This window comes from Nerophis lumbriciformis, linkage group LG29, assembly GCF_033978685.3.
Source record: "Nerophis lumbriciformis linkage group LG29, RoL_Nlum_v2.1, whole genome shotgun sequence".
In the NCBI taxonomy this organism is placed as follows: Eukaryota; Metazoa; Chordata; class Actinopteri; order Syngnathiformes; family Syngnathidae; genus Nerophis; species Nerophis lumbriciformis.
Window position 1 is genome coordinate 32,417,501 of NC_084576.2, and position 15,000 is coordinate 32,432,500.

The window sequence follows — 15,000 nt, forward strand, 5'->3', positions numbered from 1 at the left end:
GTCGTGGCTCCACACTCACCAGGACTGATCCGGGATAGGAGCACCCACCGCCGGCCAGCCCTCCAGCGCCGGCCCGGCGCAGCCAGACGAAGGCGAGCGTCCTCACTACCGCGTCGCCCGTCATGTTGCTGAGGAGCTCACACCTGAACACTTTGCTGGTCTTAATTCCACTTTTAAAACAAGATGAAGGCGTTAAATGTACTCACCCACTCAGCGGCTCACTTTCATTTCACTCGACGCCGAGTTTGGGCTCTTCTCTACCCGGGAATGAGCCGCCGAACGCCGCAGGGAAGTCCCCACCGACAGGAAGGGTGGGGGGGAGGCAAAGTTCATCCGACACTAAACTTATCCACGCAAACACCGACACTAAACTTATCCACGCAAACACCGACACAGACGGAAGTTGGAGGCCGCTAAGAGTGACTCGCCAGCCCGCCTTGAGGGGCCTTCAGGTGGGACTGCGTGGCGACCACACCGCTGATTTATCCGAGCAGGGGCGAGGCCTGGTTGGACACGTGTGATGCGTTCAAGGACCAATCGACCGAACTCGGATAAAGCGCTTCCCTTATTTATTTTTAAAGCACAAAAGAACAATGTTCTTCTGTCTTATCGCTAAACAAATGCAACGAGATGAGGCAATTCCTGAAGGAATGTTGTGCAGAGGTGGGTAGAGTAGCCAGAAATTGTACTCAAGTAAGAGTACTGTTACTTTAGAGATTTATTACTCAAGTAAAAGTAAGGAGTAGTCACCCAAATATTTACTTGAGTAAAAGTAAAAAGTATGTTGTGAAAAAACTACTCAAGTACTGAGTAACTGATGAGTAACATACACACTCATATATATATATACAGGTAAAAGCCAGTAAATTAGAATATTTTGAAAAACTTGATTTATTTCAGTAATTGCATTCAAAAGGTGTAACTTGTACATTATATTTATTCATTGCACACAGACTGATGCATTCAAATGTTTATTTCATTTAATTTTGATGATTTGAAGTGGCAACAAATGAAAATCCAAAATTCCGTGTGTCACAAAATTAGAATATTACTTAAGGCTAATACATAAAAGGGATTTTTAGAAATGTTGGCCAACTGAAAAGTATGAAAATGAAAAATATGAGCATGTACAATACTCAATACTTGGTTGGAGCTCCTTTTGCCTCAATTACTGCGTTACCCAACCATCACCCAACCATGCAAATGTTGCATTTCCTTTGGAAATCGAGGTCCCAGAGTCTGGAGGAAGACAGGAGAGGCACAGGATCCACGTTGCCTGAAGTCTAGTGTAAAGTTTTCACCATCAGTGATGGTTTGGGGTGCCATGTCATCTGCTGGTGTCGGTCCACTCTGTTTCCTGAGATCCAGGGTCAACGCAGCCGCCTACCAGCAAGTTTTAGAGCACTTCATGCTTCCTGCTGCTGACCTGCTCTATGGAGATGGAGATTTCAAGTTCCAACAGGACTTGGCGCCTGCACACAGCGCAAAATCTACCGGTGCCTGGTTTACGGACCATGGTATTTCTGTTCTAAATTGGCCCGCCAACTCCCCTGACCTTAGCCCCATAGAAAATCTGTGGGGTATTGTGAAAAGGAAGATGCAGAATGCCAGACCCAAAAACGCAGAAGAGTTGAAGGCCACTATCAGAGCAACCTGGGCTCTCATAACACCTGAGCAGTGCCAGAAACTCATCGACTCCATGCCACGCCGCATTAACGCAGTAATTGGGGCAAAAGGAGCTCCAACCAAGTATTGAGTATTGTACATGCTCATATTTTTCATTTTCATACTTTTCAGTTGGCCAACATTTCTAAAAATCCCTTTTTTGTATTAGCCTTAAGTAATATTCTAATTTTGTGACACACGGAATTTTGGATTTTCATTTGTTGCCACTTCAAATCATCAAAATTAAATGAAATAAACATTTGAATGCATCAGTCTGTGTGCAATGAATAAATATAATGTACAAGTTACACCTTTTGAATGCAATTACTGAAATAAATCAAGTTTTTCAAAATATTCTAATTTACTGGCTTTTACCTGTGTGTATATATATATATATATATATATACACACATACATATACATTGATATATACAGTATATCATTTATATGTATTTATTTTGCTGTTTTTGTTTACATGTTAAAGGAGTTTTAATGAATATACATGCATGTTTAACATATAGATTCCTTTCTTTAATGAAGACTAGAATATAAGTTGGTGTATCACCTGATTCTGATGACTTGCGTTGATTGTAATCAGACAGTAGTGCTGATAATGTCCACGTTTTCAAATGGAGGAGAAGAAAAGTTCCTCCTTTCTGTCTAATACCACATGAAAGTGGTTGGTTTTTGGCATCTTATTTGTCCAGCTTCCATATTCGTTTTTATACACTTTACAAGAAATACATTGGCGGCAAACTCCGTAGCTTGCTAGCTTGTTTGCGCTGGCTTTCGGAGACTCTTGTTTTGAAAGCGCAGGCGCGATGGAGCGGCACTTTTATTGTGAAGACAGGAACGTCCTCATTGTGCGGTCAGTCTTGAGGCTTTTGACGGGATGTACGGTTGAAATAAAAAAAGTATATTTTTTCCTTCACACTTTTGATTGATTGATTGGAACTTTTATTATTAGATTGCACAGTACAGTACATATTCCGTACAATTGATCACTAAATGGTAACACCCCAATAAGTTTTTCAACTTGTTTAAGTCAGGTCATGTGACCACCTGTCTCTGATTGGTCCAACGTCACCAGTGACTGCATCTGATTGGTGGAACGAAGTCACCAGTAAGGCAGGCACTATGAAGGTCTGTCTGACAGACCAAAACAAACAAAGCGTGCATTGACAGATCGATAAAAATTAGTAGTGAGTAGCGAGCTGAATGTAGATAAAAGTAGCGGAGTAAAAGTAGCGTTCCTTCTCTATAAATATACTTAAGTAAAAGTAAAAGTATGTTGCATTAAAACTACTCTTAGAAGTACAATTTATCCCAAAAGTTACTCAAGTAGATGTAACAGAGTAAATGTAGCGCGTTACTACCCACCTCTGATGTTGTGTCAATGCTCCAATGCTGAAGTTGAAGTGAAATGCTGACAGAATGTAGCATGAATGGAAGAATAGTTTGAATGTTGGAATTATGGTTTGAATTTCCAGGAAAACTGGAATTTGGTTTGGAACTTGGGAACGTGTTAGTTTGAATGTCCAGGATGAGTGGAATGTGTTGATGTTGGAATAGTTTGAATATATTGAAAAATGTGGGAATTGTGCAACTTGGAAAAATGTCCCATTCATTTCAATGGGAACTTCCTGGAAATTTGGGGAAAACATTTTTTTTTTTTTTTTTTTTAAATAATTAGGAGTAGAAATGTTTGATATTATCGGCCAATAAAAGCTTTAAAATGTAATATCGGAAATTATCGGTATCGTTTTTTTTTTTATTATCGGTATCGGTATCTTTTTTTTTTTTTTAATTATTATTAAATAAACATAAAAAACACAAGATACACTTCCCCATTTACACTCACCTTACATTACGGTTCTTACATTATATATATCAATTAATATATCAATACAGTCCGTAAGCACACATGATTGTATTTTTTTTATGACAAAAAAAAAACAAAAAAACATACCATGGGTAACAACAGTCAATATTTTTTTTTTTTTTTTTTTTTTTTTTAGGGGGGTAACAACAGTCAATATTTTTTTTTATTTTTTTTTTTTAGGGGGGTAACAACAGTCAATATTTATTTGTATTTTATTTTTTTCTTATAAAATAAGTGAGCTTTTGTTAAACCAAATATATATATATATATATATTTTTTTCCATATACAACAACCTATCTGGATTGGATAAGAGAATCGATAAGGAATCGGTTCGATAATGGGCTCAAACTCAATCATTTCTTAACAAACATCATCCCTAGCTATACGTTTACCAAACAATCTGTCACTCCTAATCGCTAAATCCCATGAAATCTTATACGTTTAGTCTCTTACGTCAGTGGTTCTCAAATGGGGGTACGCGTACCCCTGGGGGTACTTGAAGGTATTGTCGGAGGCAGATATTTACATATATCCGTATTTAAGTGTTACTTCTTTATTTTCATAATCATATTACAAAACAGCTAGTGTTTTTCTTCCAATTGTGGTCTTTTGGTTGTCTGCAAACACTGTGTGCTAACCTTGACTATGGAATGTAAGGAGGAGAGATACTCCTTCTCCTTATCTCTTCTTGTGTCCAGCTGCAGAGGACAATGGGCATGTGTTTGGGCTAGAAAGACAAGACAGCGAGGGTGGGAGGGAGAGAGACTTTATAGAATAGAAGGTTTTTATATTTTAGATCAGACCATCTTAGCTGTGCGATTGAATGTTCTATGCAGGACTGGTCTCATTATATTTCCAAAGCTTTGGAGATAAAATTACAAAATACCTATTCTGTCTCTGGTGGTTCTTCTACTCAGCTGTACTGTCATAAAGAGCTTGGGAGCGACCAGCCGCTTGAATTCCCTGGGAGGAACAACTGGTTCAAACGCAACAGTATGCCAAGGGGTACGTGAGATTTTTTTTGAAATATTCTAAAAATAGCAACAATTCAAAAATCCTTTATAAATATATTTATTGAACAATACTTCAACAAAATATGAATGTAAGTTCATAAACTGAACATCAAATCAAGTAGGCTATTCCATTCATTACAATGCAACAATGCAATATTCAGTGTTGACAGCTAGATTTTTTGTGGACATGTTCCATAAATATTGATGTTAAAGATTTATTTTTTTGTGAAGAAATGTTAAGAATTAAGTTGATGAATCCAGATGGATCTCTATTACAATCCCCAAAGAGGGCACTTTAAGTTGGTGATTACTTCTATGTGTAGAAATCTTCAGAGGTGGGTAGTAACGTGCTACATTTACTCCGTTACATCTACTTGAGTAACTTTTGGGATAAATTGTACTTCTAAGAGTAGTTTTAATGCAACATACTTTTACTTTTACTTGAGTATATTTATAGAGAAGAAATGCTACTTTTACTCCGCTACTTTTACTCCGCTACTTTTATCTACATTCAGCTCGCTACTCGCTACTAATTTTTATCGATCTGTTAATGCACGCTTTGTTTGTTTTGGTCTGTCAGACAGACCTTCATAGTGCCTGCGTTTAAAAAAATACAGTCACTGGTGACGTTCACTCCGTTCCACCAATCAGATGCAGTCACTGGTGACGTTGGACCAATCAAACAGAGCCAGGCGGTCACATGACCTGACTTAAACAAGTTGAAAAACTTATTGGGGTATTACCATTTAGTGGTCAATTGTACGGAATATGTACTGTACTGTGCAATCTACTAATAAAAGTTTCAATCAATCAATCAAAAGTGTGAAGGAAAAAAGACCCTTTTTTATTTCAACCGTACATCCCGTCAAAAGCCTAAAGACTGACTGCACAGTTCCGGTCTTCACAATAAAAGTGCCGCTCCATCGCGCCTGCGCTTTCAAAACAAGAATCTCCGAAAGCCAGCGCAAACAAGCTAGCAAGCTACGGAGTTTGCCGCCAATGTATTTCTTGTAAAGTGTATAGAAACGAATATGGAAGCTGGACAAAAAAGATGCCAAAAACCAACCACTTTCATGTGGTATTAGACAGAAAGGAGGAACTTTTTTTCTCCTCTATTTGAAAACGTGGACGTTATCATCACTATTGTCTGATTACAATCAATGCAAGTCATCAGAATCAGGTAATACACCAACTTATATTCTTGTCTTCATGAAAGAAAGGAATCTATATGTGTTAAACATGCATGTATATTCATTAAAACACCTTTAACATGTAAACAAAAACGGCAAAATAAATAAATATAAATTATATACTGTATATATATATATGTGTATATATATATATATATATATATATATGTGTGTATGTATATATATATATATATATATATATATATACCCGGTATATATATATATATGATATGAGTGTGTATGTTACTCATCAGTTACTCAGTACTTGAGTAGTTTTTTCACAACATACTTTTTACTTTTACTCAAGTAAATATTTGGGTGACTACTCCTTACTTTTACTTGAGTAATAAATCTCTAAAGTAACAGTACTCTTACTTGAGTACAATTTCTGGCTACTCTACCCACCTCTGGAAATCTTTATTTATAATTGAATCACTTGTTTATTTTTCAACAAGTTTTTAATTATTTTTATATCTTTTTTTTCCCAAATAGTTCAAGAAAGACCACTACAAATGAGCAATATTTTGCACTGTTATACAATTTAATAAATCAGAAACTGATGACATAGTGCTGTATTTTACTTCTTTATCTCTTTTTTTCAACGTAAAATGCTTTGCTCTGATTAGGGGGTACTTGAATTAAAAACATTTTCACAGGGGTTACATCACTGAAAAAAAGGTTGAGAACCACTTTCTTACGTGAATGAGATGAATAATATTATTTGATATTTTACGCTAATGTGTTAATCATTTCACACATAAGTCGCTCCTGAGTATAAGTCGCACTGGCCAAACTATGAAAAAAACTGCGACTTATAGTCCGAAAAATACGGTAAGCAAATATTAACATTGCTGTATGTATACTTTTGACCCAGCACATTTTCAGTAGAGCCATAATAAATTCATAAAAGAAGCAAACTTCATGAATGTTTTTTGTGAGCAACAAGTATGTGCTCCAATCACTACATCACAACAAAATAAGAGTTGTAGAAATGTAAAAATATGACATGTTTATGAAGAATTAAACTGGTGTTTAAATATGCAAACTTTGTACGTTGACGTTGTAATGAGGCTGACAAGAAAGCACACTGGACACAATCATGGAGTCACACCTTGATGGCCGCCTTCAACTTGGGGAAGAGTCGAAGTGCGTTCTGCGTGGTGGCCTCCATCACCTGCTCCAGGGACACGCCCTTGACGCGGCTGATGTACTCGGCGGAAACGCGGACGTTCTGCGGCTCGTTCCTCACCTGGACGTGTGACAGTGAGGCTGAGAAGGACGAGAGGGAGACCGGAAACTGCTGGAATGCAGACAAAAAGTGGCACCTGCTTCTCTGGGCCCAGAGCGGGCGAGTCGGTTTCCAGACACATGTTCTCCAACGGCAACTGCTTGACCAGTTTCTGCTTCTTAGTGGAGGAAAAGATGTGCAGTCAGTCACAGATTATTCCTTTGAACTCACGTCCAAACTAACTACCAGTCTTTAAATGGTGAAAATCCGCACATTTATGATCAATAAACTACAAATTCATTCATGAGGGCTTTCGGCGCAGGAAGTAGAGCAGAAGTAAACACGCAATCAAACATGACACCACTCTAAGGTTGTATATCAGGGGTGCTCACACTTTTTCTGCAGGCGAGCTACTTTTCAATTGATCAAGTCGTGGGGATCTACCTCATTCATATATATCATTTATATTTACTTATTTATGAAATATATGTTTTTGTTAAAAAATTAAAGGTGTTTAATGATAATACAAGAATGTTTAATACATATAGTTAATATTGTTAACAAGTAAAAGGTGTTTAAAGATAATGCAAGCATGTTTAACACATATAGTTAATATTGTTAAAAAATTAAAGATGTTTAATGATAATACAAGAATGTTTAATACATATAGTTAATATTGTTAACAAGTAAAAGGTGTTTAATGATAATGCAAGCATGTTTAACACATATAGTTAATATTGTTAAAAAATTAAAGGTGTTTAATGATAATACAAGAATGTTTAATACATATAGTTAATATTGTTAACAAGTAAAAGGTGTTTAATGATAATGCAAGCATGTTTAACACATATAGTTAATATTGTTAATAAGTTAAAGGTGTTTAAAGATAATACAAGTATGTTTAATACATATAGTTAATATTGTTAACAAGTAAAAGGTGTTTAAAGATAATGCAAGCATGTTTAACACATATAGTTAATATTGTTAATAAGTTAAAGGTGTTTAAAGATAATACAAGCATGTTTAATACATATAGTTAATATTGTTAACAACTTAAAGGTGTTTAATGATAATGCAAGCATGTTTAATACATATAGTTAATATTGTTAACAAGTAAAAGGTGTTTAAAGATAATGCAAGCATGTTTAACACATATAGTTAATATTGTTAAATTAAAGGTGTTTAATGATAATACAAGCATGTTTAATACATATAGTTAATAGTTAACAATTTAAAGGTGTTTAAAGATAATACAAGCATGTTTAACACATATAGTTAATATTGTTAATAAGTTAAAGGTGTTTAAAGATAATACAAGCATGTTTAACACATATAGTTAATATTGTTAACAAGTTAAAGGTGTTTAATGATAATACAAGCATGTTTAATACATACAGTTAATATTGTTAACAAGTTAAAGGTGTTTAAAGATAATGCAAGCATGTTTAATACATATAGTTAATATTGTTAATAAGTTAAAGGTGTTTAAAGATAATACAAGCATGTTTAACACATAGTTAATATTGTTAACAAGTTGAAGGTGTTTAAAGATAATGCAAGCATGTTTAACACATATAGTTAATATTGTTAAAAAATTAAAGGTGTTTAATGATAATACAAGAATGTTTAATACATATAGTTAATATTGTTAAAAAATTAAAGGTGTTTAATGATAATACAAGTATGTTTAATACATGTAGTTAATATTGTTAACAAGTAAAAGGTGTTTAAAGATAATGCAAGCATGTTTAACACATATAGTTAATATTGTTAAAAAATTAAAGGTGTTTAATGATAATACAAGAATGTTTAATACATATAGTTAATATTGTTAACAAGTAAAAGGTGTTTAATGATAATGCAAGCATGTTTAATACATATAGTTAATATTGTTAAAAAATTAAAGGTGTTTAATGATAATACAAGAATGTTTAATACATATAGTTAATATTGTTAACAAGTAAAAGGTGTTTAAAGATAATGCAAGCATGTTTAACACATATAGTTAATATTGTTAAAAAATTAAAGGTGTTTAATGATAATACAAGTATGTTTAATACATATAGTTAATATTGTTAACAAGTAAAAGGTGTTTAAAGATAATGCAAGAATGTTTAACACATAGTTAATATTGTTAAAAAATTAAAGGTGTTTAATGATAATACAAGCATGTTTAATACATATAGTTAATAGTTAACAACTTAAAGGTGTTTAAAGATAATACAAGCATGTTTAACACATATAGTTAATATTGTTAACAAGTTAAAGGTGTTTAATGATAATACAAGCATGTTTAACACATAGTTAATATTGTTAAAAAATTAAAGGTGTTTAATGATAATACAAGCATGTTTAATACATATAGTTAATATTGTTAATAAGTTAAAGGTGTTTAAAGATAATGCAAGCATGTTTAACACATATAGTTAATATTGTTAAAAAATTAAAGGTGTTTAATGATAATACAAGTATGTTCAACACATATAGTTAATATTGTTAACAAGTTAAAGGTGTTTAATGATAATACAAGCATGTTTAACACATAGTTAATATTGTTAAAAAATTAAAGGTGTTTAATGATAATACAAGCATGTTTAATACATATAGTTAATATTGTTAACAAGTAAAAGGTGTTTAAAGATAATGCAAGCATGTTTAACACAAATAGTTATTGTTAAAAAATTAAAGGTGTTTAATGATAATACAAGCATGTTTAATACATATAGTTAATATTGTTAACAAGTAAAAGGTGTTTAAAGATAATGCAAGCATGTTTAACACATATAGTTAATATTGTTAAAAAATTAAAGGTGTTTAATGATAATACAAGAATGTTTAATACATATAGTTAATATTGTTAACAAGTTAAAGGTGTTAAAAGATAATACAAGCATGTTTAACACATATAATTAATATTGTTAACAACTTAAAGGTGTTTAAAGATAATACAAGCATGTTTAACACATATAGTTAATATTGTTAACAAGTTGAAGGTGTTTAATGATAATGCAAGCATGTTTAACACATATAGTTAATATTGTTAAAAAATTAAAGGTGTTTAATGATAATACAAGAATGTTTAATACATATAGTTAATATTGTTAACAAGTTAAAGGTGTTAAAAGATAATACAAGCATGTTTAACACATAATTAATATTGTTAACAACTTAAAGGTGTTTAAAGATAATACAAGCATGTTTAACACATATAGTTAATATTGTTAAAAAATTAAAGGTGTTTAATGATAATACAAGCATGTTTAACACATATAGTTCATATTGTTAAAAAATTAAAGGTGTTTAAAGATAATACAAGCATGTTTAACACATATAGTTAATATTGTTAACAAGTTGAAGGTGTTTAATGATAATGCAAGCATGTTTAACACATATAGTTAATATTGTTAACAAGTTAAAGGTGTTTAAAGATAATGCAAGCATGTTTAACACATATAGTTAATATTGTTAACAAGTAAAAGGTGTTTAAAGATAATGCAAGCATGTTTAACACATATAGTTAATATTGTTAAAAAATTAAAGGTGTTTAATGATAATACAAGTATGTTTAATACATATAGTTAATATTGTTAACAAGTAAAAGGTGTTTAAAGATAATGCAAGCATGTTTAACACATATAGTTAATATTGTTAAAAAAAGTAAAGGTGTTTAATGATAATACAAGCATGTTTAATACATATAGTTAATATTGTTAATAAGTTAAAGGTGTTTAAAGATAATACAAGCATGTTTAACACATATAGTTAATATTGTTAACAAGTTAAAAGTGTTTAATGATAATACAAGCATGTTTAATACATACAGTTAATATTGTTAACAAGTTAAAGGTGTTTAATGATAATACAAGCATGTTTAACACATATAGTTAATATTGTTAAAAAATTAAAGGTGTTTAATGATAATACAAGAATGTTTAATACATATAGTTAATGTTGTTAACAAGTAAAAGGTGTTTAAAGATAATGCAAGCATGTTTAACACATATAGTTCATATTGTTAAAAAATTAAAAGTGTTTAATGATAATACAAGCATGTTTAATACATATAGTTAATATTGTTAACAACTTAAAGGTGTTTAAAGATAATAAAAGCATGTTTAACACATATAGTTAATATTGTTAACAAGTTAAAGGTGTTTAATGACAATGCAAGCATGTTTAACACATATAGTTAATATTGTTAATAAGTTAAAGGTGTTTAAAGATAATACAAGCATGTTTAACACATAGTTAATATTGTTAAAAAATTAAAGGTGTTTAATGATAATACAAGAATGTTTAATACATATAGTTAATATTGTTAAAAAATTAAAGGTGTTTAATGATAATACAAGAATGTTTAATACATATAGTTAATATTGTTAAAAAATTAAAGGTGTTTAATGATAATACAAGTATGTTTAATACATATAGTTAATATTGTTAACAAGTAAAAGGTGTTTAAAGATAATGCAAGCATGTTTAACACATAGTTAATATTGTTAAAAAATTAAAGGTGTTTAATGATAATACAAGAATGTTTAATACATATAGTTAATATTGTTAACAAGTAAAAGGTGTTTAAAGATAATGCAAGCATGTTTAACACATAGTTAATATTGTTAAAAAATTAAAGGTGTTTAATGATAATACAAGCATGTTTAATACATATAGTTAATAGTTAACAACTTAAAGGTGTTTAAAGATAATACAAGCATGTTTAACACATATAGTTAATATTGTTAATAAGTTAAAGGTGGTTAAAGATAATACAAGCATGTTTAACACATACAGTTAATATTGTTAACAAGTTAAAGGTGTTTAATGATAATACAAGCATGTTTAACACATAGTTAATATTGTTAAAAAATTAAAGGTGTTTAATGATAATACAAGAATGTTTAATACATATAGTTAATATTGTTAACAAGTAAAAGGTGTTTAAAGATAATGCAAGCATGTTTAACACATAGTTAATATTGTTAAAAAATTAAAGGTGTTTAATGATAATACAAGCATGTTTAATACATATAGTTAATAGTTAACAACTTAAAGGTGTTTAAAGATAATACAAGCATGTTTAACACATATAGTTAATATTGTTAATACGTTAAAGGTGGTTAAAGATAATACAAGCATGTTTAACACATACAGTTAATATTGTTAACAAGTTAAAGGTGTTTAATGATAATACAAGCATGTTTAACACATAGTTAATATTGTTAAAAAATTAAAGGTGTTTAATGATAATACAAGAATGTTTAATACATATAGTTAATATTGTTAATAAGTTAAAGGTGTTTAAAGATAATACAAGCATGTTTAACACATATAGTTAATATTGTTAAAAAATTAAAGGTGTTTAATGATAATACAAGCATGTTTAATACATAGTTAATATTGTTAAAAAATTAAAGGTGTTTAATGATAATACAAGAATGTTTAATACATATAGTTAATATTGTTAACAAGTTAAAGGTGTTAAAAGATAATACAAGCATGTTTAACACATATAATTAATATTGTTAACAAGTTAAAGGTGTTTAAAGATAATACAAGCATGTTTAACACATATAGTTAATATTGTTAACAAGTTGAAGGTGTTTAATGATAATGCAAGCATGTTTAACACATATAGTTAATATTGTTAAAAAATTAAAGGTGTTTAATGATAATACAAGAATGTTTAATACATATAGTTAATATTGTTAACAAGTTAAAGGTGTTAAAAGATAATACAAACATGTTTAACACATAATTAATATTGTTAACAACTTAAAGGTGTTTAAAGATAATACAAGCATGTTTAACACATATAGTTAATATTGTTAAAAAATTAAAGGTGTTTAATGATAATACAAGCATGTTTAACACATATAGTTAATATTGTTAATAAGTTAAAGGTGTTTAAAGATAATACAAGCATGTTTAATACATATAGTTAATATTGTTAATAAGTAAAAGGTGTTTAAAGATAATACAAGCATGTTTAACACATATAGTTAATATTGTTAACAAGTTGAAGGTGTTTAAAGATAATACAAGCATGTTTAACACATATAGTTAATATTGTTAAAAAATTAAAGGTGTTTAATGATAATACAAGCATGTTTAACACATATAGTTAATATTGTTAATAAGTTAAAGGTGTTTAAAGATAATACAAGCATGTTTAATACATATAGTTAATATTGTTAATAAGTAAAAGGTGTTTAAAGATAATACAAGCATGTTTAACACATATAGTTAATATTGTTAACAAGTTGAAGGTGTTTAATGATAATGCAAGCATGTTTAACACGTATAGTTAATATTGTTAAAAAATTAAAGGTGTTTAATGATAATACAAGAATGTTTAATACATATAGTTAATATTGTTAACAAGTTAAAGGTGTTAAAAGATAATACAAGCATGTTTAACACATATAGTTAATATTGTTAATAAGTTAAAGGTGGTTAAAGATAATACAAGCATGTTTAACACATATAGTTAATATTGTTAACAAGTTGAAGGTGTTTAATGATAATGCAAGCATGTTTAACACATATAGTTAATATTGTTAAAAAATTAAAGGTGTTTAATGATAATACAAGAATGTTTAATACATATAGTTAATATTGTTAAAAAATTAAAGGTGTTTAATGATAATACAAGCATGTTTAATACATATAGTTAATAGTTAACAACTTAAAGGTGTTTAAAGATAATACAAGCATGTTTAACACATATAGTTAATATTGTTAACAAGTTGAAGGTGTTTAAAGATAATACAAGCATGTTTAACACATATAGTTAATATTGTTAATAAGTTAAAGGTGTTTAAAGATAATACAAGCATGTTTAACACATATAGTTAATATTGTTAACAAGTTGAAGGTGTTTAAAGATAATACAAGCATGTTTAACACATATAGTTAATATTGTTAATAAGTTAAAGGTGTTTAAAGATAATACAAGCATGTTTAACACATATAGTTAATATTGTTAACAAGTTAAAGGTGTTTAATGATAATACAAGCATGTTTAACACATATAGTTAATATTGTTAACAAGTTAAGGTGTTTAAAGATAATACAAGCATGTTTAATACATATAGTTAATATTGTTAATAAGTTAAAGGTGTTTAAAGATAATACAAGCATGTTTAACACATATAGTTAATATTGTAAACAAGTTAAGGTGTTTAATGATAGTACAAGCATGTTTAATACATATAGTTAATATTGTTAAAAAATTAAAGGTGTTTAATGATAATACAAGAATGTTTAATACATATAGTTAATATTGTTAACAAGTTAAAGGTGTTTAATGATAATACAAGCATGTTTAATACATATAGTTAATATTGTTAACAAGTTAAAGGTGTTTAAAGATAATGCAAGCATGTTTAACACATATAGTTAATATTGTTAAAAAATTAAAGGTGTTTAATGATAATACAAGTATATTTAATACATATAGTTAATATTGTTAACAAGTTAAAGGTGTTTAATGATAATACAAGCATGTTTAACACATAGTTAATATTGTTAAAAAATTAAAGGTGTTTAATGATAATACAAGCATGTTTAATACATATAGTTAATATTGTTAATAAGTTAAAGGTGTTTAAAGATAATACAAGCATGTTTAACACATAGTTAATATTGTTAAAAAATTAAAGGTGTTTAATGATAATACAAGCATGTTTAACACATATAGTTAATATTGTTAATAAGTTAAAGGTGTTTAAAGATAATACAAGCATGTTTAACACATATAGTTAATATTGTTAACAAGTTGAAGGTGTTTAATGATAATGCAAGCATGTTTAACACATATAGTTAATATTGTTAAAAAATTAAAGGTGTTTAATGATAATACAAGCATGTTTAACACATATAGTTAATATGTTAAAGGTGTTTAAAGATAATACAAGCATGTTTAACACATATAGTTAATATTGTTAACAAGTTGAAGGTGTTTAAAGATAATACAAGCATGTTTAACACATATATATTCCTTTCTTTCATGAAGACAAGAA

At 29.4% G+C, this 15,000-nt stretch overlaps 1 protein-coding gene across 3 annotated transcripts in view; it reads right to left on the bottom strand.

Annotated features, from left to right (window-relative positions):
• LOC133571937 (putative deoxyribonuclease TATDN3) overlaps positions 1-15,000 on the bottom strand; it is a 93,336-nt gene that overhangs the window by 55,477 nt on the left and 22,859 nt on the right. The window contains exons 9-11 of one of the 3 annotated variants that reach the window (XM_061924483.1): positions 7,077-7,157; positions 6,863-7,000; positions 30-170 (exon numbers count right to left, since the gene is read on the bottom strand). In XM_061924483.1, the coding sequence (XP_061780467.1) occupies positions 162-170; positions 6,863-7,000; positions 7,077-7,157 (228 nt within the window). In that variant the 3' untranslated portion in view covers positions 30-161. Of the gene's footprint in view, positions 1-29; positions 171-6,862; positions 7,001-7,076; positions 7,158-15,000 lie in introns of those variants that run through there. The other 2 variants (XM_061924482.2, XM_061924480.2) reach the window with 2 other exon arrangements.